At 38.2% G+C, this 27,073-nt stretch overlaps 1 protein-coding gene across 2 annotated transcripts in view; it reads left to right on the top strand.

Annotated features, from left to right (window-relative positions):
- The window catches only part of LOC100578423, a 340,640-nt gene that overhangs the window by 130,855 nt on the left and 182,712 nt on the right, over window positions 1-27,073 (top strand). Inside the window, exons 1-2 of one of the 2 annotated variants that reach the window (XM_016915974.2) lie at window positions 10,749-11,545; window positions 21,505-21,558. In XM_016915974.2, the coding sequence (XP_016771463.1) occupies window positions 21,517-21,558 (42 nt within the window). In that variant the 5' untranslated portion in view covers window positions 10,749-11,545; window positions 21,505-21,516. Of the gene's footprint in view, window positions 1-10,748; window positions 11,546-21,504; window positions 21,559-27,073 lie in introns of those variants that run through there. The other variant, XM_016915971.2, reaches the window with a different exon arrangement.

Below are 27,073 nucleotides of genomic sequence, written 5' to 3'. Positions count from 1 at the left end.
ACCTCCAAATATATCCATCCAGAAAGTCTTATTCCATCGCCTCGAATGAAGTATGAAGTTTCGAAAGAACAAAATTACATCTCGCACACGTAACTAGAAAACACGTTTAATCATCGATTCCTTTATTAATCCAACGTAACTTCGTCAAAAAAATCGGTATACGAAATTTGGAAAAAAGTAACTTTTTGCGCGGTCCTTCCATTCGATCCTCGGCTCGACTCGACTCGACTCGGCCCGGCTCGGCTCGAACGTGTACGGGCTCGGCCGCCGTGGACATTGTAGGGCTTATATGGCGATCCGGCATAAATCAAAGGGCTAATATACTGGCCGGGCCCCGGTAATGCAGCCGCCGCGCGGCGGAGGTCTTTTTATCGGCCGAGTAAGACAATACGCATTTACATACGCGCGAGCGCTGCCGCGCGGCGTGTATGCCTTCCGCGCCACGCCACACGGCCCCGCCGAGCCACGCCACCGGCATATGGCATGGCTTATTGGAGCGGAGGCCGCGCCACCGCGGCAATTACCGCGCTTCTACCCGCCGGCTCCTTCGGCCGCGCATCAAAGTGCCTGTCTCTCTTCCCTCCCCGACTCCCCATCCCTTTTTTTCGCTCCACTCTTTCTTGCCCGATTCCTCCGGCCGGGTTGCGACCGGTGACGGGGGGGGGATCGCGCTTATAGGGGTGAATCCTCTTTTTGTCGAGATTCTTCCCTCCTGTTTGATTCTTTGTTTCCTTGCTTTTTTTCCTTCTTCTTTTTTTTTTCGGCAGGATTGTTTCTAGAAGCTCGAAAAAAGGGTGTTTGTTGCTCGAGTCTGTTCGATCTACGCAGGATAACCGATTCTTACTTCATCCTTTGCTTTTTCGAGGAGGATGCGTTTGACGAGATATTTGCTGATTCATAATATCTTCAAAATAGTATCTATCTTCGCAACAGTCGAAGACTATCTATAAAGAATCGTCCCTAACAGAGATCATCCCTAATTGTCCAAAACTCTTTCCAGAACTCGTTCCATAGTGGATCGGTTTCGACGTGTAGTTCCCATTCACCACCAAAAACCCCGGATGTCCTTCGTCGCAATTAACCACCGGCATCCCCGGCCAATCTCGAGTCGGGCCAAACTCGATTAAAACCCACCGACGAAAAGGAAAGAGAGAGAGAGAGAGAGAGAGAGAGAGAGAGGTGCACGTCGCAAGAACGCGTCCCATTCGTGAGGGTTAACGAACGTCCCTCTGTGTCCAGTATTCGTACATAATGCAGGGCGAAGGGAGGAAGGAGAAAGAGTGTATCAGCCGGAGTGTAGAAAAAAGAATTACACGCAGGCCGGTTTGGGTGGGAAGAGGAGGAGGAGGAGGAGGAGGGTCTGAGGGATTCGCGGTTACGGGGACCCGGTGCGGCTTGACGTAGAAGAATTTAGGAGCGACGGCGAGAGCAAAGGCCCAGTTTGCGAGTCGGCCAGGTCCCTTTGAAGTCTAAAAACAATGGCATTGTCTCTTCAGTCTAGCGAAAGGTTGCATCTCCCTCTTTTTCTCCTGCCTCCGCCCCGGTCTGATCCCTCCCCTCTGATCCCTCTCCCTCGCCACCCCCCCCTCTCTCTCTCTCTCCGTCTTCCTCTTCGGCCGCGTAAAGCGTTTTTAGATGTTTTTTCCCGCTCGACGGAGAGAGGTCTCCCGAAAGGCCGCGATCGGTAAGGGCAATCGGACCAATTTACATTTTTCATTTACATGGGGGCCGGCATGGGGCAACGCGGCCCCCATGAGATACCCCTGCGGGACTTTCCATCCGGCCTTGATTGAAGATGGGCTGACAGGCTTGGAAATAATGCTTCCTGGCGTCGTTCCTACTCGGGTTTATTTGGTTCCAGGAGAAATATTCCTCGGACGGTGATTGTTGTCTCTTGTGGTGTGCAAAGGGCGACACGTTAATCGGGTTAATGAAGATTGCACATGGCATATTCTTGCTCTTGATTTGATGGTATTAATTTTTCTGATATTTAGAAGGATGGGGATAAAGAGGATCAGTATTTTGCGAATATAGTACTCGCGTCTCTCCCCTCTCGTGGAATGCTACTTCAAAGAGACGATTCATCTTTTCCCCTCCATTCAACGTTCCGAAATAAGAAAGAGCGGAGTTGTTGTTGTTACTTCTACCGTTGGTTGCTTCAACGGTTTGCTACGCGACAATAGAAAGCGAACAGTGGCATTCGGTGAAATTTGTATACAGCTATTTATTATAACATGGCCCACTAAATTATAGGAAACGGAATTCAGCTGTACACGCGGTAGCAGAGAGGGAAAGAGAGAGAGAATCTTGAGTTCCATGTTTTCAGTTTCGAGATTGAAGGGGTTGCGTGGCGAGTGGAAGGCGGTGAGACGACGGGTCGGATCGTTATTTCGTTGGGCCGGGTTCCAGGAGAGAGGAATACAGATTCGGCGTGTGTGTCCGTTTGCGGTGGGCTGCGGAGGCTATTAGGTCTCGTATAAGAGCGTTCTCCTTTTGTCACGAGCGGAATTTATTCGTCTCGATTCGGCCCGGGCCCCCTCCCCCCTCTTCTCGTCAAAAAAGAAGCCGACCTGTCCAGCTCCCGAGTTCCAGACGATACCCTGCCCGCCTTTCTAGCGTCTAGATCCGCCGACGATTTGAAATTCCGGATGCGGCTCACGCATCCGCCCCTGACTTCTGGATGACCGATGTCACGCGTCACGAATGCCTCGGTTCGCGCGAAATAATAGCTAATACCCGAGTCGGGAGGACTTGGCGCGACTCTTCGAAATTCGTGGAAAAGGATTTTTTTTTGTCCTCTCCCTTCCCTCTTGAAATCGTGAGCGAGATAAAGATAAAAATGTTTTTTTTATTTTTTTCGATTTTATTCGCACAATTTTTAAGACAATTCGGAAAATTCCAAATTTTTAATTGTATCTTTCTAAGCTAAGTTGTTCTCTTTACTTTGTAATTTCTTTTCTTCCTTTTTCGCGTACAAGAGATAAAAAAATAACGATTTTCGAAAAATTCGTTCCTATTCTCCGCTCCGTTATTTTCAGAATCTGATAAAAAATGGAGGTAATTGGTGTAACCGAGAAACAATTCCCGGCATGGCCACCGGTCACCACGGTTAATCGTGTATATATATTCGCTGGTTCCAGTCTATCGCGATCCAATTAAGAAAACGCGAGGCGTGTGCGCCTTGGTGCGCGTCTTCGTCTCGCCTCTTAAGGAACCGCAATTATCGGGCCGTCTCGGGCGGAAGTCAAATTGAGAAGTTCCAACGGCAATATACCGAACGCTCCTGTGCTCCTTTGATTTACGCGCGCGAGCACGTAAGGCTGGTTTTAATGAACGCGTCGTCCCTCGATCGCCCCGTCGTTTATTTTCACCATCTTGTTAATCACTCGACTTATTGTTAGCTCGATAACACGAACCACCACCGATGAATTTTTGCGAAAATCCATTATCCCGCTCGGTTTCAATTATAAACAAGCGGCCGGGTTTTAATTCTTTCGGGGGGTTAATTATTATGCGAATCGAAGATAGCCTGGTAATTGTAATTATATTCTTATCAATGTTGTTTCGAGTAGCGATTAATTGATTACGCGGAATTAATTTTTCAAAGGGAAGGAAAAGAAAACAACCAACCTAAAACCTCGTTTCAATTACCTACAGTAGCTACGAGTTAGCCTAACCATAAAAATAAACCTAACCTAACCTAATCATAAAAATAAACCTAACCTAACCTAACCATAAAAATAAACCTAACCTAACCTAACCATAAAAATTACTATTTATTAATTACACGATCGTCTTCCGTACAATCGCGTAATATTTGAAGTAATACTCCATGGATATTAAATATTACTTTACGCGTCCAGTAATAAGAAAGAAAAGTTTCTGAAAATATATAATCTATCGAAAAGAAGAAAATTGTTCCTCGAAATTTTCGAATCGAAAATCGAAAAATTGAGAGGCAGAATCTCCCCGTTCCTCGGAATCTCGTCTGACGAAACTCGCCAGTCGAAAATCGCCATCTTCTTATCTGATTCCACGATCGCGCTGTGGCCCGGATTAAAAGTGGAGGCCTCGCAATTAACGAGCGGCCGGGACGGAAGTCGATTTGAGAAATTCCGGGCAACGGGTAGTGGAGAGGAGGCAGAGGTCTGTTCTCGGGGTCCAGGATCGTATGAAATCGATGCACACGTGTACACGGTAGCACGGGAGCATTTATCGGGGGTCCCAGCCGCTGTCCTTTTTATTGATCGTCGCAATTAAAACCCCGCGTCTCATTAATTGCACCGCTGGCCCTTAATTAGGAATCATCAATTCGTGGACCGACCACGGTTACGTGCCAGCCACCGTGTGTATGATTAATGGCGGAGATCCGTGGCTTTTAGTTGGTCACAAAGTTTCGCCTGGCCGCGATACGAATCGATTTGTCGTTTTTTCGACGAAATTCCTCCTCCTCCTCCTCCCCCACCTCTTTTTAAATTGTATATATATATCGTTTGCACTCATATCGCCTATGTAAAATGTATTTTTTCGAGTTATTTCTTTTTTTTTTGGATTTTTTAGAGCGTGTTATTGGGTCGGTTCTTGTTCGAACGTTTCTTCGTGCTGAGAGATCAACGACAGGCAACGAGAACGTCAACTCTGCGTGAGATCTCGCGTGTTAAATCGAAGGAAGATGGAAGGAGAGGGCGGGTCGGTGGACGGCCGGTTGGAAATCCGTTCTGTTTCTGATATTTATAGGAATTTGCACGGTGATACATTTATTTTGACCGGATACAGCGCGTTTCGATAATTAAAGGGTTGAGGGGGCGTTGTTGGCTCTTCTTTATGGTTGATTCCTTGTTACTTCTGCGCTCGTTAATTGGCTTATTGGTTATTTTTTTCTTTTTCTTCTTTTTTTTTTTTTGTAGGAGGTTATATTCGATGTTGCATATGGAATCGTTTTAATTATTCGTTTTAATATCGGGACGTGGAAATTAATTAAATTCAGGCACGCGGCAGGGAATGCGCATTGTAGGTAATTAATAATGGTATTTATAGGTTAGATTGCGCTCGTTGTTAATTCGACACATCGATATTGCCGAGTGTGGTTAAAGGAAAGGTATAGGGAAACTTTTGTTTTAATTGAGAGAGATTAATATATTTCGAGCAATTTTTGAAAATTAAAAAATAATGCTTGATATTTTATAAAATATTCCTCGATTATAAATTAATGTGTTTCGATTTAAAAATTTAATTGTGATTAATTGACGTATTAATTACATACTAAAATAATATGAATTTATTGTCTACAATTATATAATTATACAATTCTTTGTTATTATAATTATTGTAATTGTTTTAGCTCCCGAATTGATTAATAACAACGTATACCTCGTATACTTAGCAAATTAACAAAAATGATAAGAAACTATGGAACATCTAAGTAATTGTTCTTTTCAGTGGATTGAGATAAATACGTCTGACTAGGAACGGACTCAAACTACTTTCTCCCTTTAGAATTCTACAGAATAAAAATTCAGAAGTCGAATTTAAATTTCTTTGAATACAGAATCCAATTTCCTTTCCAAATACTTTGTCCATTACAAAAATATTTTAAAATACTTGAAAAAAAAAGCCATTCTATGCAAATATAAATAATATCCCTCCTCCTTAAAATTGATCGTTAGAAAAATTATTCTTAACTTTTTCGATAATTTCATCATCGAGCCAAAACGAAATGTCTTTTTAAATATCGCGAAATAAACATATCTCGTCGAAAAAGAAATCCTCAAGGATTAAGCCATTGTTGACGGCTTTCACGTCCGCGTAAGTTGTTCATCGCGTCTTATTCAGAATTTAATCTACGCGAGGAATCTGCGCGTCCGCGCCGAGAGACTCGCGCGAGTCCGCTCGAACAGGCTCGCAGAGACGATCGAATCGGTCACGTCGTCCCTGCCTTCCCAGAGGCGCGATGCGTGAGCCACGATGACCTTTGTCCCAAAGCTTTGGCGAAACACGGCCAGATTGCACGGTCTTCGTGCTACGTCTTCCTCGCATGTCCCCGTGTACACCATTGTTCACAAGTGTGTTTGAGGTTATGTACGAGAAATGGGGGAATTTGTAAAAATTATTATGGAAATGAACTTTCTGGAACTTAACTGAAATTATTATTTTAATTTTGAGAGATGGTTCTAGTAAAATATATCCATTTTTTTGAAAAAATCGAATTTTTGATAATAATTAAGAGATATTGTAATTTAATATGTTACATATTTTTAATATGTAAGAATTTTTATTACGTGAATGTAATGTTTGTTTTCTAAACGAATTCTTGAAGATTCGGAATAAAAAAGAATAATGTTGCAATTTTTGTATCGATCTAACGATGCACTTGTATCAATTCAATTATAATTTGATTATTAATACAAATTATATGGATATATTGTTTTCCTCGTAATGGAATTGATTTTTTTGTATAGTTAAATTTTTGTATTAGCAAAAAAAAAAAAAAAAGGAAATTGTAATATGTATATACTTTGATACTTATGAATCAACCTGTATGCGTTTTCGTTTATCTGCACGCGAAATATCGATTCAACTTGTTCGCGAAGTTTTATATTCCTCTTTCATGGTTTTCAGATCATCCTAAAAGTCACTTGAACACATATTATTAGCCAGGTTATGTAAACATATTTCTTGAAAAGCGACCTTTAGCGTGACACGTGCGGCACGAACGATTTCGATCTTCGAGAGGTAAAGAGCTAAAGAAGCGATCGTAAATCGATTCCAATCGAATCGGTTCCGTGAGATTGGTTGTCTGTTTGCTCGGTGCGTGAAACGAATTGAAGGTTGGCAATAATTGTTGAAAAAAGAAAAAGGAGAAGAAAATCAAGAATTAAAAAACAAAATAATCTTTTCAAAATATATATTCAATTAAATCATTTAACCCACGAGGAAACTATTCTTATTATTACGATCATTATAAATTCAGAATATTCAAATAAAAATTTGTGTATTCTTTACATAAATTATCACAAATAGTAGTTATAAATATCTAAATTTAATGTAACAATTAGTCACTAATTAAATATTCTGTAAAAAGACCTATATTACACTCTTAAATCTCGTCTCACAAATTTCTTCATTCTTCAACTTTCATCTTTTAAAATTCTTCTTCGTACTATCTATCACCAGAATACATATCATTGAAACATAAAAAGATTCGATCTCAAATTTTTATTCAACACTCGATCAAACTCGATCGAATTGAATCAATCTTAAATTCCCTCTCCCTCCCCCCAAAAAAAGAAAAAGAAAAACGGAGTCGAAGAAAATTAAGAAAATCTTATCGAGGATCAATTTTACTCCTCGAACGATTATCTCGTTCGATTTCTCGTTCGAGATAAAAGGTAAATAATATTTGCCGGGAATAGTACGAGAGGAACACGAGCGACCGATATCACGGATACATTCAATTAGAGATCGTTATAGAGATGCGATGGCGATCAATTGACTCATCGGCTCGTAATTCGCCAAGCATTAACGAAGGGGAAACAGCGTGGGGAACAAGGATGCGGCGTGTTGTGCGTGGACGATAATTGGCCACGTTCGTACGCGTAACGTGAAATTCTTGTTGCGTTCGAGGCAGCCGGTCTGCTGATGGTCCCGATGCAGGGGTCATGGTTCAGAGGTCCGATGCGGGTCTTCCGCACACATCCATATTAAGTGGCTCGCTTTCATGCGAGGCGGCTGGACACTGAAACGCTCTTAAAACGAGCGGATACAGAGTTGCGCTCGGTGTCACCGAACGATACGGTGAACGAAATTCTCCCCCCTCCTACTATTCCTTTAATTTTTCGTTTCGCTTTCAATTTTCCTCCATCCGTTTCTATCTTCTTATTTTATTTGTGATTCTCTCTTATGTGCAATTTTTTTTTTTTCCTTATGTACGTCCATTAAGTAATATTTTTTTTTTATTCGGTTTCGTAAAATTCGAATGTGACGTAGATTACGTGTGTTCTCTTCGAAGATTATGAAACGATTTTGAAGGGATACGTTGAGGCTCGATATTTAATTTTGTTATTTTTGTAAAAGGATTATTTATTATTTGGACATTAATTTATTATATTCGGTTCAGAAGGAAGAAGATTTATTCTTCGAAATGAGACGAAAAAGATTGTTGAAAATGATATTTCTTTACAGTATATTTTGTATAGTATTTCAAAAATCAATTTTTAGTTATATTTTAGCTGTGTCTTGATATTGCGATATTGACAAGCGTGCGTATTTTTCTATTTTTATTTTAAAAAAGAAAACTTAAATTTTCAAATGAGCTCATCAAATATTAATATCGTTTTTAAATGTATTTTTTTTTTTTTTGTATTAAAATTATTTCATAGATTGCTAAGAATTAAACATTCTTATGAATTCCACGATATTTTGCATAGCTTTAACTCTTTTTATGATAAGTACTTTATTTACATATAATTCTAATGCTCATCACTATTCTATTAATGCATATTTTATACTTCTATACCAATATGGCAATGTTATTAATTTTATTATTAATTTTGTAATTGGGATTGATAAATTATATACAATGACTGTACAGCTTCAGATGAATTTGTACTGATTATTAATTTCATTCAAAAAAAAAGTAAGAAGAAATAATAATTAAAAATAATTTAATAATTTACAAAATCTTTTTGAGATTTAAAATAATACATTTGCATTGCATTAAAATATATTTGATGGCTGTTACGATGGAACAAAATTTTCGCACATTATTTTTGTATCATAATCTAAATTAATAATCTGTTTTCAAGAATTGTAAACTTTTTTTTCTTTTTTTTTTTTTGAAATACTTTCGTCGTATACATTTTATTGATTATTTTATAAATAACATCGTAAACGATGAACGATGAACGTTGACATAATATAATTTTATCATTTTCTTTATTATTGACAAATTATTAAAATGACGGTCATGAAAAATAACTTATCGTTTATTGTTCAAAGAAATGCAGATATTTATACGTTTATCGAAAATTTAATAAGACACTCCTTATCTCGAGTTATTATTTTTCGCTAATATTACGTTGACAATGAAAATTATTCATTCTCAAAAATTTAACTCTTATTCTAAGAAGCAAATGAAAACAAGGAAAATAAGAATTCGATATTCTGTTCTATATTATTTTTTTCAATAATTTATTTTTATATTTATTTCAAATTACATTTTAGATTAATAGAAATTATCAAAATCATAGAACTTCTCGAAACATTTTTACGAATGAATATCACAACGAAATTTATTTCCTTTCTATAAGGTTAGAAATATATTGTTCGCGTTATTCGTTTGCATTTATCTCTGTCCTTGCTCCATGAAAAAATACGAAATAAGAAGAGAAACGTTAACAGAGAGAACAGAGAGATCACGTTTCTCCATTTTTCCAGAGACAGGGAATCTCACGGTACGCGGTCACTTGGAAAAAAGAAATGCAGTCACGAAGAGAAGAAACTCGACGGTATCCTCGCCACGCCATATTCAACTCTTTCGACAGAGATGTACATATCCGCCCATATACATTCATAGATTATTATCTCAATTTTATATAACATTCTACACATTATTGCAGAATTAATTCTTTCGGTGAATTAAAATTCATTAAAGGAAAAAAAAAAAAAAAGAAAGAAAAAGGAAGAAAATTAACTCATTTACTCTTTTAATTAGAAAGATAATGTCAAGGAAACAGGATATTTGATACGAAGAGCACATTACAAATTCTCTTCTTTTAATTTAACAATTAACTAAAGAAAATGACGTTGTGCTTAGACACTGTATTAATTTTCATAAGTTCATATTTTTCGTGCGACATTAATGATTCTTCTTCCTTGACGATGATTGAAACTAATATTTTCGAGGAAAGAGATCGAATCGCAAAGGAAAATAAAACTTTTTTTCGAAATATTTATTAGAAATCTTTAGGTTTTAATTATGATTCATAGGTGGAATTGAAACGCGTATAGAATTAATTAAAAATATTTTTCATCATAGAAATATATATAGAAATAAAGGAGACCAATAAAAATTATAAGCAAATCGTTTTAAAGTACACGTGATTCGGTAATCAATGTTTTGCTACTTTGCTTTTATCGGGTCACAAAAGTCACCGTTAATTTTCTGTTTAATATTGTACATCACAATCTGGACAAATTTGAAATATTGCGTAAATAATTTTCGTTACGCATGACTACCTTTAAAAATATCTTTTAATCAATATCTATTTAATACAATAATTTTTTGCATAATTAATAATTTCCTTAATAAATTTATTAATTAACTTATTGAATTATGTTACAACACAAATCTTCATATAAATCTTCGTAATTCGATCAAATATACAATCGAAATCGGACATCTATCGAAAAACTAGCTAATTAAAATTTTATCAATAAATTTTACTCTAAATAACATTATTTGAAACACTTGAATAACATTTATTCGTCAATATTTTTATTACTATTGATCCACTCTTTCATTCCCGAATAATAAATTATCGAAATGACTATAATTCTCAATTTCAACTGTTCAAACATCATGCGACATTTGATATTTGATATCGACCAGAAAATCAAATAATCCTTTCGAAAAATTTCGTGTCGAATCGCTCGCGATCTCCTCACGATCCGACAATCTCCGTAGAAACCCTTCCCTTCGATTCCAAATAAAGGAAAAGAGACTGGAAAACGGAGAGACGCGGCGACGCGTCTGGCGGCGTCGAAACGGTACAGAAGAAGCCGCGGAGAGATGCGGACGCGAAGGAGAAGAAAGAGCAGCGCGGAGGAGGAGGGAGAGGGGAGGTCGGCCGGGTCGGAGGGATCGAGAGGGTCAGGGGTCACGGGTCGTACGGCATAGCCCTGACCTTCGACCTTATCCCCTTCCAGCTCTTCCCGAGACCCCGCACAGACCCCTACCAGTCGTACCTAGAACTCGCTCCTACTTCGTGTCCGACTCCGCTTCGGGACTTCGCGGTGCGCCCGCGGTGTCGTTTCGTTTCGTTCCAATTCGTCGCAAGAAAAAAAAAAAAAAAAAGAAAAGAAAAGAAAAGAGAAAGGAGAGAGAAAAGAAAAGATCCTCCTCCTTCTCCTACTCCCTTTTTCTCCTCCTTCTCCTCCTCTTCCCTCGGGTGTTTATCGAGTGTCTTTGACTTGAAACGAACGACTTTAAATTCGAAGAGGAAGAAACAGTAGTCGATGACGAGTGAGTTAGTACAGTTCTCGTGAAGTTGAATTTCGAGGACCTTGGCACGGTTTTGAGGGGGGAAAAGAAAAATAAAAGGAAGGATATATCTAGTGGACGTATAACGTTTGACATCGTTTGCGGTTTCTTTGGACGTTACAACATACATAGTGATAGGAACATATATAGTTTAGTGAAATCTCATTTCGAGGCAACCTTGACACGGTTCAGTTTTCAGACGACGAGACACACTGCGTGTGAAGTTTGCGCGAGTTTGAAGAAGAAGAAGAGGAAGAAGAGGAAGATGGTGGCACGATAAGAGCGGTAAGAGTTTCGAATGAAATGAAATTTAATTTTGTCAACGCGTTGACACAGTTTGGCGAAAGAGCGGGCGCGAGTTTGAAGTCGGTCGTTCGATTGGAGATGGTTGATCGACGAGCGTGCAAGTGCAACGAGCGCGGATCTGGCGCGGACGCATGGAGCGGCGCGCAGCGGAGCACCGCGACAAGGTGTAACGACGCATCGATTCGATCTTTACAACAGCGGGGCCACGCTGATGGAGCCTTGTTGTTCGTGGCGTGGCGTGGTACGCGCGTACGCCCGACTTCGCCGCTTCTTTCCTTCTTTTTGTCACGCGACCTCGATTCGGATGGATGGTGAATTGATTTTTGACCGATCGCTTCGAGTACTCTGGGATTTTGGGGAACGAGTGGTGCACATGGTGATTGTTGAATCTAGTTTAGATTTTGTTTTAGGGAGTGTGAATAACATTCGTGTCTGTGAAATTGTTTCAAGTGATTGGTAGGTGAATGTAATTGTCTTCGAAATTTTATTGATTATATCGGTGGAATTTTATTTGGTCCATTCATGGATCAAATAGTTGTCCTAGTTTAAAGAGGAATAGTTTAGAGATGGTTCGATTTTGAAAAGATTCTCCTTATTTTTTCGTACGCGTCATCGTGAATCGTTGTACTTGATGTGCCAATTTAGGGGCAGAATTTTAGGATGATTGCAAAAGTAGATTATGGCAAAAGTAGAAAAATTTTAAATTATTTTCATCGATGCTTTCACCTTTGGCGTTGTAACGACATTCGACATTTCACCTGACTAGTTTATATATGATAAACTGCTTTCAAAAACTGTTTATAATATGAATTGATTTTCATATTTTCATAATTTTGAATGTATTTTCATAATAAGGAACTTATCTATGTGAATTTTTTTTGAATTAAATTGTAACATTAATGAATTTTTCATCTAGTTACTTAAGTGTGTTTAAATAGTAAATTAAAATATCGCAAAACTAAAATTCGATGTAAGACTGTAAGTCAATTGTAAGTCAAGATATAAATATAAGTGGAAGGACATATTTTCAAAATAGTTTTTACTTTATCTTTAAATCGAAACGTGATATTTTTTTTTCGATAATTTCATTCAATATTTTATCATTTATTTTTATCAATATACAAATTATCCAATTTTTAACTGCATATAATGAAACTTCTATTTTCAAACTTACATTTCTTTTTATCATTTGCAATTCGTTAAATCACTCAAAAATGCAGTAAAAATATTTGAAAGAATCTCTGAAATGAACTTATTTTATTAATTAAAATATACTAATCCGTCATTCTTCTTTTTTTCAAGATATAATAAAACATTTTAAATTCCATGTTTCAACTTGTAACTTTCTGCAAAAGATATCGAGATACCTTCTTCGAAATTTATTATTTAAAAAAACATAAAAAATTATCAAGATAAAATATACATTAATAAATAATTCTATGCGGTTAGCATAGAGATTTAACAAGTCCTAAGTCCAATTTATTACTCCTCGTAATAACGATGATGCGAAGAAAATATTAAAAACTTTAAAAGAAATGTCGAGAAATGGTAAATAATTGAACGATGCGCTAGATGGCGCAATCTTAGCTTTTTGAAACTGTCGTGCCACGATGAAATGTCACCTTTAAAAACCGCGAAAATGTTCACGCGGCTGGCTTTCGATCCGATGGATAAATTACCGGTGAAATTGTCGTCCTGTGCTCGTCGATGGCGTCTGTTAAACGCATGGACAAATGTCGCTCGTAAATCGGCGTTAGTACCTAGTAACGTTACTCCAGATGCAGTGCTTTCTCTTCGAGCCGGAGTGTCGCGCATTACAGTCACCATGATGAATGTAATGACAATAAATTATTCCGGATATCGGTGGTAATGCCGCTTTATCGTGTGCACGATACGTAACGTCCATTAAGAAAGAAATCGACTTCGCTTCGATGAAATATCACATTTATTTTTTTCAACTTTTGCCCGGACAAATTGCTATTAGATATCGATATAATGAAGTGCAAAAGAGAAAAATTAACCAGCGACGAGTAATTTTCACAGGTCAAATTGTATTAAATTCTATCTATCGTTCGAAATCATTTTCGATCGAATCTGTTTCTCTTTCAATTTCTCTGATAAAAACCTCTTTTTTCCTCCCCAATTATTCAAAATAATGTCTTTACGACATTTGTTTCTAATATAATTCATTCGAAATTATTGTTGAAATCGAAGAACGAAATATAGAATATCGAGTATCTTGTTCTTACCATTAGAATATTAAAATGAGAATTTATTACACAAATATATCTGGATGCGAAAAGTTATATGCGTATTAGAATAATCTGACTTAGCTTCAATATTTTATTTAAGCCAATTCCATTAAATTGGCAAAAATTTCATATCCAAAGCCCACATTTTATAATCCTCTCAAATTACAATCACGGGATACGATCCCGACAACATAACCTCAAACAAATATCTCCATAAACACAGACGCCTCACCTACTAAAGGCAAGAGTACTCAATACCCATAACAAAACGCTTTTTCCCCGTCTTCAAGAAATCTTCATCGCCCATTCGGCCGCCAATATCGCAAATCTGTCCAACTTTCGCAAAGTCAGCGTGTATATCGAGAGACATCGGGCACGGAATGAATCGCGTTGATCGTTTGCACGCGTGTACGTGGATGCGTAGGTATCGTAGATTACGCGTGGCGCACGAACGACCTCTGTGCACGGTTCGTTAGCAAGGATCGTCCTCCTCGTCTACCATGGCGACGTGACCCGACGTGGGCGCGGGCCACGCGTCGCTAATTACGAGCAATCAGCCGCGAACTCGATGCAAATCCGGTCTCTGGAAAGGGCAGTCGGAGAAAGTGATTAGGGGATTGGTTTATCCCGTGGAGACAGGTCTTTTCGAGAAAATTAAAATTTGTGCGAAATGTTTGAACGAAAGGAATATTATATTTTAAATGTTTATACGATTTCTTTTTATTATTAAAATATTAATCTATTATATTAAAAAAAATAATTATAGTAATTTCTGTCTGCGATGATAAATTGAATGACAAGAAGGGATGTCATGAAATTTCATAAAAATATTTGTAACGAGTTTTGCTTGAGAATGTTAATGAGTTTGCAAAAGGAAAAACAATTTTGCGCGAAGAACGAATAAGTTTGAAGAAGTTTTATCACGTTTGATTGATGATATTGTTTTTATCGTCAAAAGGCAATTGAAAGTTATGAACTCCTTACGAACAAATACTTTTGATTTGTTTCTAATTTTTTTCTCGAATAATATAAAATAATATATTATTTTTTTTTCATACAAAAAAAACGTGGTTGTTTTATAAAAGAAACGTTGTCAATTTAATAATCAAAACTTGAACACACCTGCCACACTCTCGATTAATTCTCGACTTCGACTCTTTCTCGCCGATTGACGAAGAAAGTCCGCGTGCCCCGAACGAGAGGAAGTTCGAATCGCCTCACCTTTCGTAGGTTCTGGTTTTATCCTCGGCCCCTACCAACGCCGCCTCCTGAACCTCCACCACCTTCTCCGAGTTCCGCCCACAACGCGTGCCCCTTCGTTCCCTTTGCTCCATCCCCGCGAACTCCCACGCCACGTGCTCGTTTCGCTCGATCCTCTGCTCTTTCTGGTCCACCAGGAAGATCTACGTTTCTCCATCCATCAAGCGCGAGTAACGAGTCGCTTTTCATTCACGACCCATGGGGCCAAGGCTCTTCGACTTGTCTCGAAAGGATTCAGGGATTCATTTGGTGGACGATTGTACGAGAGATATTGATAAACAAATTGACCAAAAGTGGCTATAAAATAATAAAAATATTTTATGGTTGAGTGCCACTGTGATTATCTTTTCGATGATTTATATGAATTTAAATATAATAAATGAATTTATCAAGAAGATTTAATCGTCTGTCTTTAATGTTTCGATATAGATAATATTCGTTAATATAATTAATTTATTTACAATATACAGATCATAGCACAGAAAAAAAGAAATTTACAAATTTATTAATTTAAATGTTTTGTAATATATTATATAATATATAATCTATAAAGTATTTGTGGAATAGTAAATTCTAAAAGATTGGGAACGAAAGTTGATGTGCAAAAATTTCGGTTGAGGTTTATTCGTTGATTCATAAGAAATTGAAAGTTGCGTTAAATGAAGCGAGATGGCGATAGAGTTGAATAGCGCCGCGTCGCGGCGATGTAAGAAGATAAAACAGTTGTCTCGCTCTATCTTTCTTTTACCTGATCTAATGTAAATTTCAATTGTTTATAATCTGATAAATAATCAAAATTTTTGTGTATTCATTTTTGTATTTATTTTGATAGCAAAAAAACTTTACATTTTAACTCTTTCTAGAATAAAAATTGCTTGTCTATTACATATGTTATGATGATGTTATAAGATTAAGAGTATTTATATCTTCTTATGCAAATTTGGAAAGCTTTTTTACAATTATAATCGTAATTAATCGCTACTATCATTCCCAAAAGTTAATTTCTTATTCAAGTGAATAAATGTGAATTTTTTAATCTTGATAATCTTTATTATTAATGAAATATGCAAAATGCACAAAAAAATGAAAAGTCAATGCAAAAGAATGAAAGATCTAGAAAAATTAATTCTAATTTTAATGAATTATCAGGAAATATAAAAGAATTAGTGAATATTCAAAATATCTTTATTTAACATCGCTATCACGATATTATGCGTTAATGTTTGAGTTTTAATATAAAATAATTTTTGATAGATAAATTGATTTGTAAAAATTTATTTAAAAACGGTGTAAATTTTATATAGATATATAGATATATATTTTAGATATATAAATTATAGATATATTACTGTAACGTTTTTTGTATTTTATTTTAAAATGTAGGTTCATCACCTATGATCCAGAACTCAATTTCCATTAATTTATAACTCATTTAAAATTAAAAATTTACGGTTAAAATATTCACCTTTTTGTGCAAACTAGTACGTATTTACTAAAAAAAAAATATATTAAAATATATTAAAAGATGAAAGTAAATAATTTAACTAACAAATAAAGAAATATTATAATAATATTATTTAATTTGTATAATGTGAAATTTACATTTACGATAATAGTTAAAAGAATACAAAGAATTTTATCAATTTTATTTTAAATAAAAATAATTAAATATATTAGTCTGATATTACATAAAAGAATATATTTACATAAAACTTTTAATGCATTAATCAAAACAAAAACTATTAATCAAAAATATATATAGTATGTATGTGATATTACATTGATTCATATTTTAATACAACGTTTTACATAATATTATAAAATTTATTTTTAAAACAAGATTAAAATTCTAAAAAAAATTGATTATATTTCTTGCTAATTAAAAGGATACCGGTTACCAATTATCATTATTTTTTCTCTTATTTAATGCATAATGAAAAAAATTTCAATCAAGTTTTTATATTTTATATAATATTTCATAACTTTCTTGTTGGTATCAAAGAATATTGCTATATATCTTTGATTTCTAAGAAAAATCGAATTTTTTATTCGAGATTCTACTTAACAAGAAATAATATATTAACATTTATACATTACAATTTTTTATAATTACACAAATAATATCTATTACGATATATCGATCAATTTTTTAGAATATATTACAATTATATAAAAATTAATTATTAAAATTAAATAATTTAAAAGCTGTTTAATAAATTATTGAAATAAAATGATATTTTATTATTCATAATTTATAATATACATTTTTTCATAATGGAAGTAAAAAATCTGAGAAGAATATATTTTATATTAATTCATATAAATAATACATCAATATCACTTGAAACATTAACCTGATTGAAAAACTTTATTTATTCAAAATAAAACTTCTGAATAATTTGCATGTCTTTGATACTTTAGTCAAAAAAAAAAAATGAAACTTTACAATTTTATACTAACAACCAGCGCAAGATCAAAGAGGTTAAAAACTTGAAGTAGCAAAAACCACGACTGGTCATGGACATAGAACATCGATATTTTTTTTTTAATTCTAATTATCACAATTACAACGCTCGAGGCATGCTTCAACGGACGCGAATCGATCCAACCTGCAATTCTTCAGTTGCACATTCTAGAAAAACAATAAAGTTCGTGTACTTCTCCCCCTCTCCCTTTCTCCCTCTTCTCTCCTCCTCGAGCCAACTATTTTGCATGGCTTATTTCTTTCTGAATTCCTTCGTTTTTCTTACTCTATTGTTACGTTACGCCTTGGTAACTGTACAGACTTCTGTACAGTGTAAAGGATAAAGAATGATCTGCGGCAATGGTGGCGCGATTTATTTCTTCATGGTCAAGCGGTATAGAGAAATATGCGAACAGTTTGTTGTTTCACGCTTCGACCAAGTTCATCCTGTGGAATGTTGAGCGAACAGGACATTTCTTTACATGAGGAGAATACGTTGCGAATAAATTTTGACCAGTGCACGCTTTCTACCTTCCAACATTTCAAATTTTCAAAAGGGAAAGTAGCTTTGACTTTACTTAAATATCGAAATATTCGAAAGATCCAGTTTCTAGAAATAATAAATCTCATAATAAGTCTCTGTTATCACAAAATTGTCAAGTATCAAATCTTATAATCTTACCTTCTTCATTCTCTAAACTACACCGATCTCTCTATCCCCAAAACCACGATACGCTCCATCTAACCTCGACTCCATCACGAGTGACGCGCCATCTACATAACTATACCCTCTTCCACAAACTTTCGAGGATCTCCAATACCGTATTCTCTCTCGGTTGGCTGCGTTTCTCAAACACGTTCCGCGCGATTAACGCAGAAAAAAAACACTTCGACCACCGTTTGCCTCGCAAACAAGGAAGAAAGGAAGGACGGAAGGAAGGAAGGGGGAAACGGCGAGCAAAATTCCGAATCGAATCGAATCGAACGGCTCGCCTCGAGATTCGAGCGCACGATTCCTGAAAACGTTTAATCCGGGCAAGGAGGTGGCATTGCGCGAAAAAACAGTAGGCAGTTTTGCATGCGGGGAAGGAAGGACACGCCTCGTGGCGGGGCCGCAAAAGCGGGCTTATCGGCGGGATCGCGCGAAATAGCACGGTTACGACGTGTTTTATGATCCGCGCGGGTAAGTGCGCGTTCCTTTCTAGCGGCAAAGTGGCAAAACCATCGTGATAGGAAGGAACGCGGCCGATCCTGAAAGCATTTCGAGTCCTTGGGTGCAGCTGCGGCGGCAGCAAAGAGCAAGGGGTGTTGCGGTTTCCTCTCCACGAGAACTTCTCTCTTCGAGGGGGCTTTTTGCCGGCCCTGGATGGGCGTGCCTTGCTTTACACCATGTGTGTGCAGCAGATTGTTTCCTTTGGGAGAATGGTAATCTGTGACAAGTGTGATATTGGTGTATTTGGATATTGGATGATTCGAAGGAGGAAAGAAATTTTTAATAATTTTTTGGAAAATTTTGCAAACAGTGATTCAATAATCGGATCGAGCAATTTGAATTCATAGAGTAAAAATGGAATTGGCATAAATGTCGAAGAGTTTTTAAAGTCTGTTAAAAATGTTCAGCCTCGATTGGGCTTTTCGCTTCGTTCCACAACAAGGATACGGAAGAAACAATAAGAAAATTCTTTTCTATAAAATTTACGCGTTTCGAAACGATCGACAAATCGATATCAAAATAATCTTAATCATCAAGAAAAGAAAAAGAAGAAAAACAACCCTCCCCCATCATCATCATCATAAATCATCATAACCGCCAATCAAATTCGTCTTCGAACAGCGAGAAACTCTGGGATCCGCGAAATAAAAATGGGGCTACATCTCGAGTGCCGCTCCTCATCGAGGAATCATCGTTATTAATAAATTTTTAACACTCTCTCCGTGGCGACCAAATTTGTCGCGGCAAAACGAGAAACTTGCTTAACGAGACCAGCGTCCTTAATCCTGGCGAAGCCTTAATCGCGAATTTATGACTTAATGTATCGGCGTGCCAGCCACTCGGCTTCGAAACTCGTCGTTGAAACACCGGGGAAACGAGTAATCGCGCAATATCAATGGTGGCCGGCACGAAGCAACCCCATGCTGCGCGTCCAGCGAGGCGACTGGCTTCCAATCCACGCTCGAGCGCGTGGACCGGGGGAAAAAGTGCGCACACCGTTCGAGGAGGCCTCAGAAGGGAAAGCTCGCCGGTAGCCGGTGTCCCGCTGCGAGGTTTTCTCATTTCGAGCGTTTCGACGTTAGTCGAGAGCGTATACCGGCCGTGGAATAAATACGTACATATATATATTTGTGAAAGAGTAAGGACAAGAGAAAAGGAGGGGGGAGAGAGGGGAGAGGGAGGAGTCCAATTAAATCGATCCGCAGAACGAGAAGCGAACTCGCTTCTGTTAGCCGCATTGATTTAATTAGCTTCGTGGCTGCGCGAAGCTTGTAAATTGTCCGGTGAACGATGATTGTTCGTTGTCTCTCATCGTCGCTCTTGGAAGATGATGATCGATCGTGTAGATCGTTCATGTATTGATTTTGATATATAGCACGTATGTCTTTGGATCATTTTGCTTTCGACTTCTTCAAATTTAAATTCTTCAGATTAACTTTGGTAAATTAACCATTATTATTCCGTTTGTTCGGGATTACGAAATGGGGCGAAACAAAAGCGTCTTTGACGTACCTGGAAATCGTTAGAAATCGATTTCTATCAATTTATCTATGCGTACCTTTGATAGAGGAGAGCGCTTCGCAGTCGCGCGACCGAGGAAGCTGTATTAGTTAACCCTGTCGGATAGATAGGTAGTTACTTTCTGGCTGGTCGTGCATGCTAAGTAGCCACTTCGTGGGTGGTGCCCCCAACCACCACCTCTGCAGTCGCAGCTTGGAAAGGAGCACGTGGTATTCGCCGATCGATCGATCGATCGATCGATACGCGTTCCATCCCCGAATGATTGGAATTGCTACCCCCTCTAACGCGCTTCGAATTGTCGAACCGACAGACCGGCTGAACGCTTCATCGATTCCTATCTTTCGTGCAAGTGCACGCTAAGGTTAAAGGTTTTCTTCAAAAAGGTTTTTTTTTATTATTTAACTGTTTTTTCCTTTCTTCTCTCCAAGATCCTCTATGTTCTAAGTGTATATTTGTAATTACAAAATGCGAACAAGTGGTCGTTTCGATTACTATTCGATGTTGTTCCATTGTACACATAACAAAGATGTTTAGAAAGGGATCTAGGATTATGTATTTAGTATTAAAGAGTATCGATTATCCATAGACTTCATGTATGGTATACGTAACGTATATCTGATCAATAAGATTAGAGCACAATTAGACCTTTTTCTAATTCTTTTGTATAAAAAATCTTGTATATAATAGCGACCAATTATCATTAAGATAATTTCTATTATCCAATTAACCCGTTAGAATTACCCTGATTAACCTCTGTTCGACGAGCTTTCTCTTTTCGAACACGATCATACACGTAGCTATATAAATCCACAATTTCAAATTTTTTTACCATAATATCAGAAACAATGAACCTCTCTCAATATTGCAGCATTCTTTTCCAATGTTAACGATTAAAAATTATGGTTATGTTGAACGATTCTATGCAACAATAACCAATCATTCGGCTCGCGATAGTTGTACACTGTTGAACAATGAAATGTAGATCCCACGGATCTCGATCCCCGCGATCGATTTGATTAAAATCTTCCCATTGAGCTCATGCGAGTCCTTGAAGAACCGACATCTAGGGCGGTCTCTTTAATGACAGTCGGGGGAAAGGGTTACGCCGTGGGTGGTGCCTTGCATCTGCATTTGTTCGATTCTCTCGTTTATCCGTCGTGATGCCCGTGCTTGAAATCTTATCGATTCCTCGATCTGACCGGTTTTTTCTTCTTTTTTTTTGTTCCAGGTTCGGAGAAGAATGGATTTCCTGATGCTGGTGCTTCCTTCGCGTGCCAACTCGGTAAGTTAAATATCTTCTTTTATTATATCTGCTTTATATTTGCATGCTTGAATGCAATTTTAATCATATTTCTTTCCATATTTATCTCAATATCAATTTGTATAAAATAAAATTGGATGATAAAAGTATCGTCAGTTCATCTCGATACTTAAATATCTAATGTATTATCCAAATATATTAGATTATACTGCGAATTAACTTGTAATTTGAAAAGAGGCCAAAACAAAAGTATCTGTTGAAACTTATTTATCCACTTATAAGTTTAGAGACACCTTTTCATCTAGCTCTATTCACTTCCATCCCACTTCTCCCAAAGAATCTTTGAAGATTCACGCTTCAAATATTTATTTTTCGAGGAAAAATTACTCCACTCCAGAAAAATTCAATTCTCTTCTCTTTCCATTTCCAATTCCAAAAGAGATTCGTTAAAAGAAACGAGAGCGCACGAGATTCGAGAGAGAGTTGGACAAGAAGAAAAAGAGAGAGAGATCCAAGATCCATCATTCTAAGGCGAGGCGAGAGGAGTTGCTCGCGTGCAGAAGGGACATATCGTCTTCCTCGTGAGATAACAAAGCATTCCAACCTTCTCTCGGCGCAGGTCCTTGGTGTATAGGAAAAGTTGCTCGCGTGGTTCGTGTCGTGCCTCGTCCAATTTACATAAACACGTACTCATTGATTGCAGGGCCAGATTGTCGGCCGTTATTACTTCTACGACCGGTTAACTTCCCCGCGACGTGGGACCGCGAATAATCGTTAGACCCTAATCGTTTCGTTACGCATCGAAATTCGTCGCGCATACCACGTGGTCCAATAACGTGTCTTCGAGATCGCTCGATGATTATCACGGGCCTTCTAACATCGTCACGTTTCTATTTTATATTTAAAGGTTAAACGTTAGGGTTAAGAGTCACTCGTTAACTTGTGTCTCCGTGTCACCGAGGAAAGAAACGTATTTCAAAATCGATTCTTGACGAGGAATCGTCTAAAAGATAAAGAACAAATCGTACAAATCGAGAAATCCACTCGATTTCATCCATCTTCCATCGAATAAAAAAAAAAAAAAAAAGAAAAGAAAAGAAACAAAAATTAAATCCTCTCGTCGATGAACCGATATAAATATATATATATATAGTTGAACCAATATATATATATATATATATAGTTGACAATCCCTGGTTGTAACTCCTCTTGATCGGCGATTAAATTGCATCCTCTTGCCTCGAAGAGGCCAACGAAGATCGTGGCTCCTCGAGGCGGATGCAAAGCAGAATAATTGTAGTCATTACTTTGTTAAACAGGGTTTTGCCACCGTTACCCTCCTCCTCCTCCTCCTCTTCCTCCTCTTCCTCCTGTTCCCCCTACCCTCCCCCACTCCTCGCCATTTCCTCGCCTTCGTTCTCGTCTTCACCCCGTTCACGTACTGACGTATATACGCGCGACGCTATAAAATTTTTACTGCACCCTTGGCGGCATTATTGGCGAGTTCGCGCGCGTCCCTCCTCCTCCTCCCCCCCGCCTCGACGCTCGGGACGTCGTTAACGACGCGAAATTGCGCCGGTGTAGCGTTTGTTTGTCGTGGACGGCGACCATTCGCCACCGATCCAACGCCCGTTTAACCAGAACGAATTGCAACGACCGTTCGGGATAATGACAGGTATGCTACGTATTCTCGCCCTCCTCAATATATATATATATATATATATATATATAAATATACACTCCTCCTTGTTTTCGTTCACCTCACTTTTTTGATATTTTCTATTTTTCTTTTTTCGTTTTCTTTTTCTTTTTTTTTTTATTTGGAGAAGGGATGCTCTTTGCAAGGAGGAATATATTCGCGATTTATTGGAGAAGTGTCGAATTTACGGGGAGAATAGAAAGGATTTTCTCTGAGGTGGATTTTTTTTCCTCCTTCCTTTCTCCATATTTCTTATCTTTTCTCGAATTTTATCGTGAATACGCGTTCTATGGACTTATCAGACAGAATGTTCAATTTATGGATGGAAGAATTTATGGATGGAAAGGAATTTTCCGTGGCAGATACGCTCTTTCCTTTCTTTCTTCCTTTCTTTCTTTCTTTTTTTTTTTTTTGTGTGTGTGTAGATGCTTTTCTCGGAATAAGATTTATTTCGAAGGATCTCGACTGGTGGAGAGTGTCGAATTTATGGAGACTCTGCTACGTACTCTTTTCCGCGATGGATACATTCTTTTCCTTTTCCTAGATTGAAATTTTTAATATCCTTTCCCTCCTCGAGGACGCAGTTGGATTTATCGGCGAGGCATTACGTCCGATTCGATTTATGGAAACACACGACGAATCCTTTCCTTTGCTCTTTCTTTTGCCTTTCTATCTATATACACTTTTTTATCCCCGCGTAGATGTTTTTCTCGGAGGAAGAGGAGGGGTGGAGCATAGTTGCCCCACGGATTTATCGGCTGTTACACACGGTTAACCGATTTATGGAAAGATATAAGGGGACGTCCTGTGTCGCTTTGCCGGTATCGAGCAAAGTTATCGATAGCCGCGTCGATAGCTGTAACTTTTTGGCGTCACGGAACATCGATTGCCGGTGGAGACGGTGTAATTTATGAAAGTGGCGGTTCGGTGAGCAGGAGGAGGAGGAGGCGATTTATTGGAAGTCGTTCCGTCGAACGGTGGCGGTGTTCGCGGTTCAATGATCGAATAGGCGTGGAAGGTAATGGCGATATAGAGGATGCGAATAAAAGTGGTATACCGGTTAAAGTTGTGTTTGCGCAGCTTGCGGTGTATGATGGGAGGTGGATGGATGGATGGATGCGAGGATTGTGGCTTGTGGAGATTGGAAAACGATAAGGGAAAATACGATAAGCATCTCTTTTCTTTTTTTTTTCTTCTTCTTTTATTCTCAGTCATTGAAAGAAGAAAGAATGATGCTTCGACGATGGAATGAAATTTTTCATGATTTTTATATTTTCGTACAATAATCGATGTTGTTAAAGATTATCGAGTCTCTCGAAGCTCGATTCCTTTCCTCTGTTTCTGTTTTTCACAAGTTAAATAAGGATAACGACGATAAGAAATAAAATAATTGCCATAAATGCATTAGGAATTTAATATATGTCAGATGAAGCGCCGCGTCGCGGCGACGGAACGAAACGATTCTATCTTCGTCGCTTCTCTCTCTCTTTCTCTCTCTCGCTTCAACCGACTTCAATATGATCGCGATTAAATTAAACATGCCTCGATTTTTGTGTATCAACTTTTATTTATTTTAACCACTATTCCATATATCTCGACATCTTATTAACAATTTGAATATAACAATTAACACATATAATAATAAATATAAAAATTGAACGTGATCAATCTATGATTCATCGTAACGAATCGTTTCGTTTTTTATTTTAAAAAAAACGTGCAAAAGAAAGATGTGAAAGATCGATCGTCCATAATTGACGAAATCCATGGATTCCGCAAGTTCGCCAAATTTAACGTGGCCGCGTTTCATCGATACGTCGAGGACGTACGCAGAGTTCGTCGTAACCGTACCAGACGTAATAGGATAGCACGGTCGTCGAATGAGAGCCGCAGAGGCCGATCAATTATGCCGGTCGATTCCAGGCCACGAAATGTCAAGGCTCCACCTCGATGGAATTCTAAGCCTCATCCTCGCCGTCCAGTCTCGAACCTGATACGTGCTGCGTGCTCGTGACACGAGCGCCATTGATAATGATGCGTTAGCCCGATCTTGCACGGGGAATATCGATTCGATCAGCCTCTTTTATTAACGAGCTACCATCGTTATAGCGTTACCATCCTGATGCAAGTGTGTATATATATATATATATACATATAATATATATATACATGTATTCGAGGAAACAGTTTCGAAGAGTTAGCTTCGAGGTTAGATCGACCAAAAAGAGGAATTTCAAACACTCTCTCGTCTCTTCAAACGATTCCCAACACGAACGAACCCGCTTCAAACGCTTGAATATCGTTGATAGACGTTTAAAAATAAATGTCCAATTTTCCAAGCTGAAATTTCGAATCCATCACTTTCGATTCACTTAACCACTCCCCCCCTCCTTAAACGGTATCTTCGTGCTTAATCTTCATAAACTCGACGATAAGTCCATCAGAATTTTTAATTTTATCGAACTGCGACCAACCAATCCTCCAAAATTAACGAGATCCTCGACGTCTCTTCGAAAACGTCAAACGGCTATCGGAATAAAAGAACGCTTGCTTCTCGAAGAGCGACGAGATGTTCGAGGATCGAGGATCCCATCAAAATTTTAATTTCTTAAATCGTCGCCTCCCAAATCGACCGATGTCGATGGACAACCGAGGCCTGGAATCCGAAAGTGGATGGAGAGGAAGGGGGGAGGGGAGAGAGGAGCGTCGGAGGAAGCCGTTGGTCCCGGCGTCACGTCCGGCCGCGATGATGCCCGCTACACGGGCGGAAAGGCGAGGCCAGATGTAAGTACTCGCACGTACGCACACGCGTGTGCCAAAGTATAATAAACATAATCGCGGTAGCACGATGAGAGCAGGCCTTGGCCGTCTCCCCTCGGTCGTGGCCGGCACGCCCACCGCTACTACCATCGTGCCCGTGCAAAGAGAAAATAGTGGCGTGGCAATCAACGGTTTTACACCTGAGCATCTACACGTAGGTCGGAGGCGGCCGAGTAAGCGAGCCAGAGGTTAAAGAAAGGATGGAGAAAGAGGCCGGATAACTTCTCCTCCTCTTCTTCCTCTTCTTCTTCTTCCTCCTCCTCTTCTTCTTCTTCTGATGCTGATGTTGCCGTTGCTGCTTCTGATCCCGAGCGAACCAGCAACTTGCCTCGCTTCTTCGACTTGTGCATCTCGGCCCGATAGGGACCCGTGCACGCCGACCTACCCTGAAGGATTATCGACGGCGAATCTCTCGATACGCTCCCGTTCCCTGGACGGCTCCCGTTCCACGTCCTGGATCGATCCTGGATCCTACGGTGTTGCTCCACCTAACGGCTTATCCGCTGCGCCCTCGCAGATCCGATGATCGATTTCGCGGACGATGACGCTCACGATGATACTCTCACACGCTTCTCACAATCTTCGAATCGGTTTTTTTGTTTCTTTTCTTTTTAAGGAAGACTTGAAGAAAAGATTGAAGAAATTTGACAAATTTGGTAAAGTTAAATAGAAAAAATATAGGTTTTTTTTTCCTTGTCATGATAGAAATGATACTTCTATTTGTAATTTAAACGTATTCGTGTTAAATATTGATTAAAAAAAAAAAAGAAAATATTAGGAGCGTTATTGAATTATTTTCTTATATAGTTAGAGTAGCGTTACTTCAAATTTTTTGTTTCACAATGTATCAAAAAAAAAAGGAACGATATTCGATACGGTTAAGAAGCTTAGAAGGCAGGATGTTGCAAGAACGAAAAATCGAGGACTGGTGCGGCAGAAGGAGGCGAAGTACGATAGATCTCGAGGCGAAGTACGACAAAGAGGGTATCCCTCTTGAGATGTATCAAGATGTATCGA

This window comes from Apis mellifera, linkage group LG13 (genome assembly GCF_003254395.2).
Source record: "Apis mellifera strain DH4 linkage group LG13, Amel_HAv3.1, whole genome shotgun sequence".
Lineage (NCBI taxonomy): Eukaryota > Metazoa > Arthropoda > Insecta > Hymenoptera > Apidae > Apis > Apis mellifera.
This window is presented reverse-complemented; position numbering and strand designations above follow the sequence as displayed.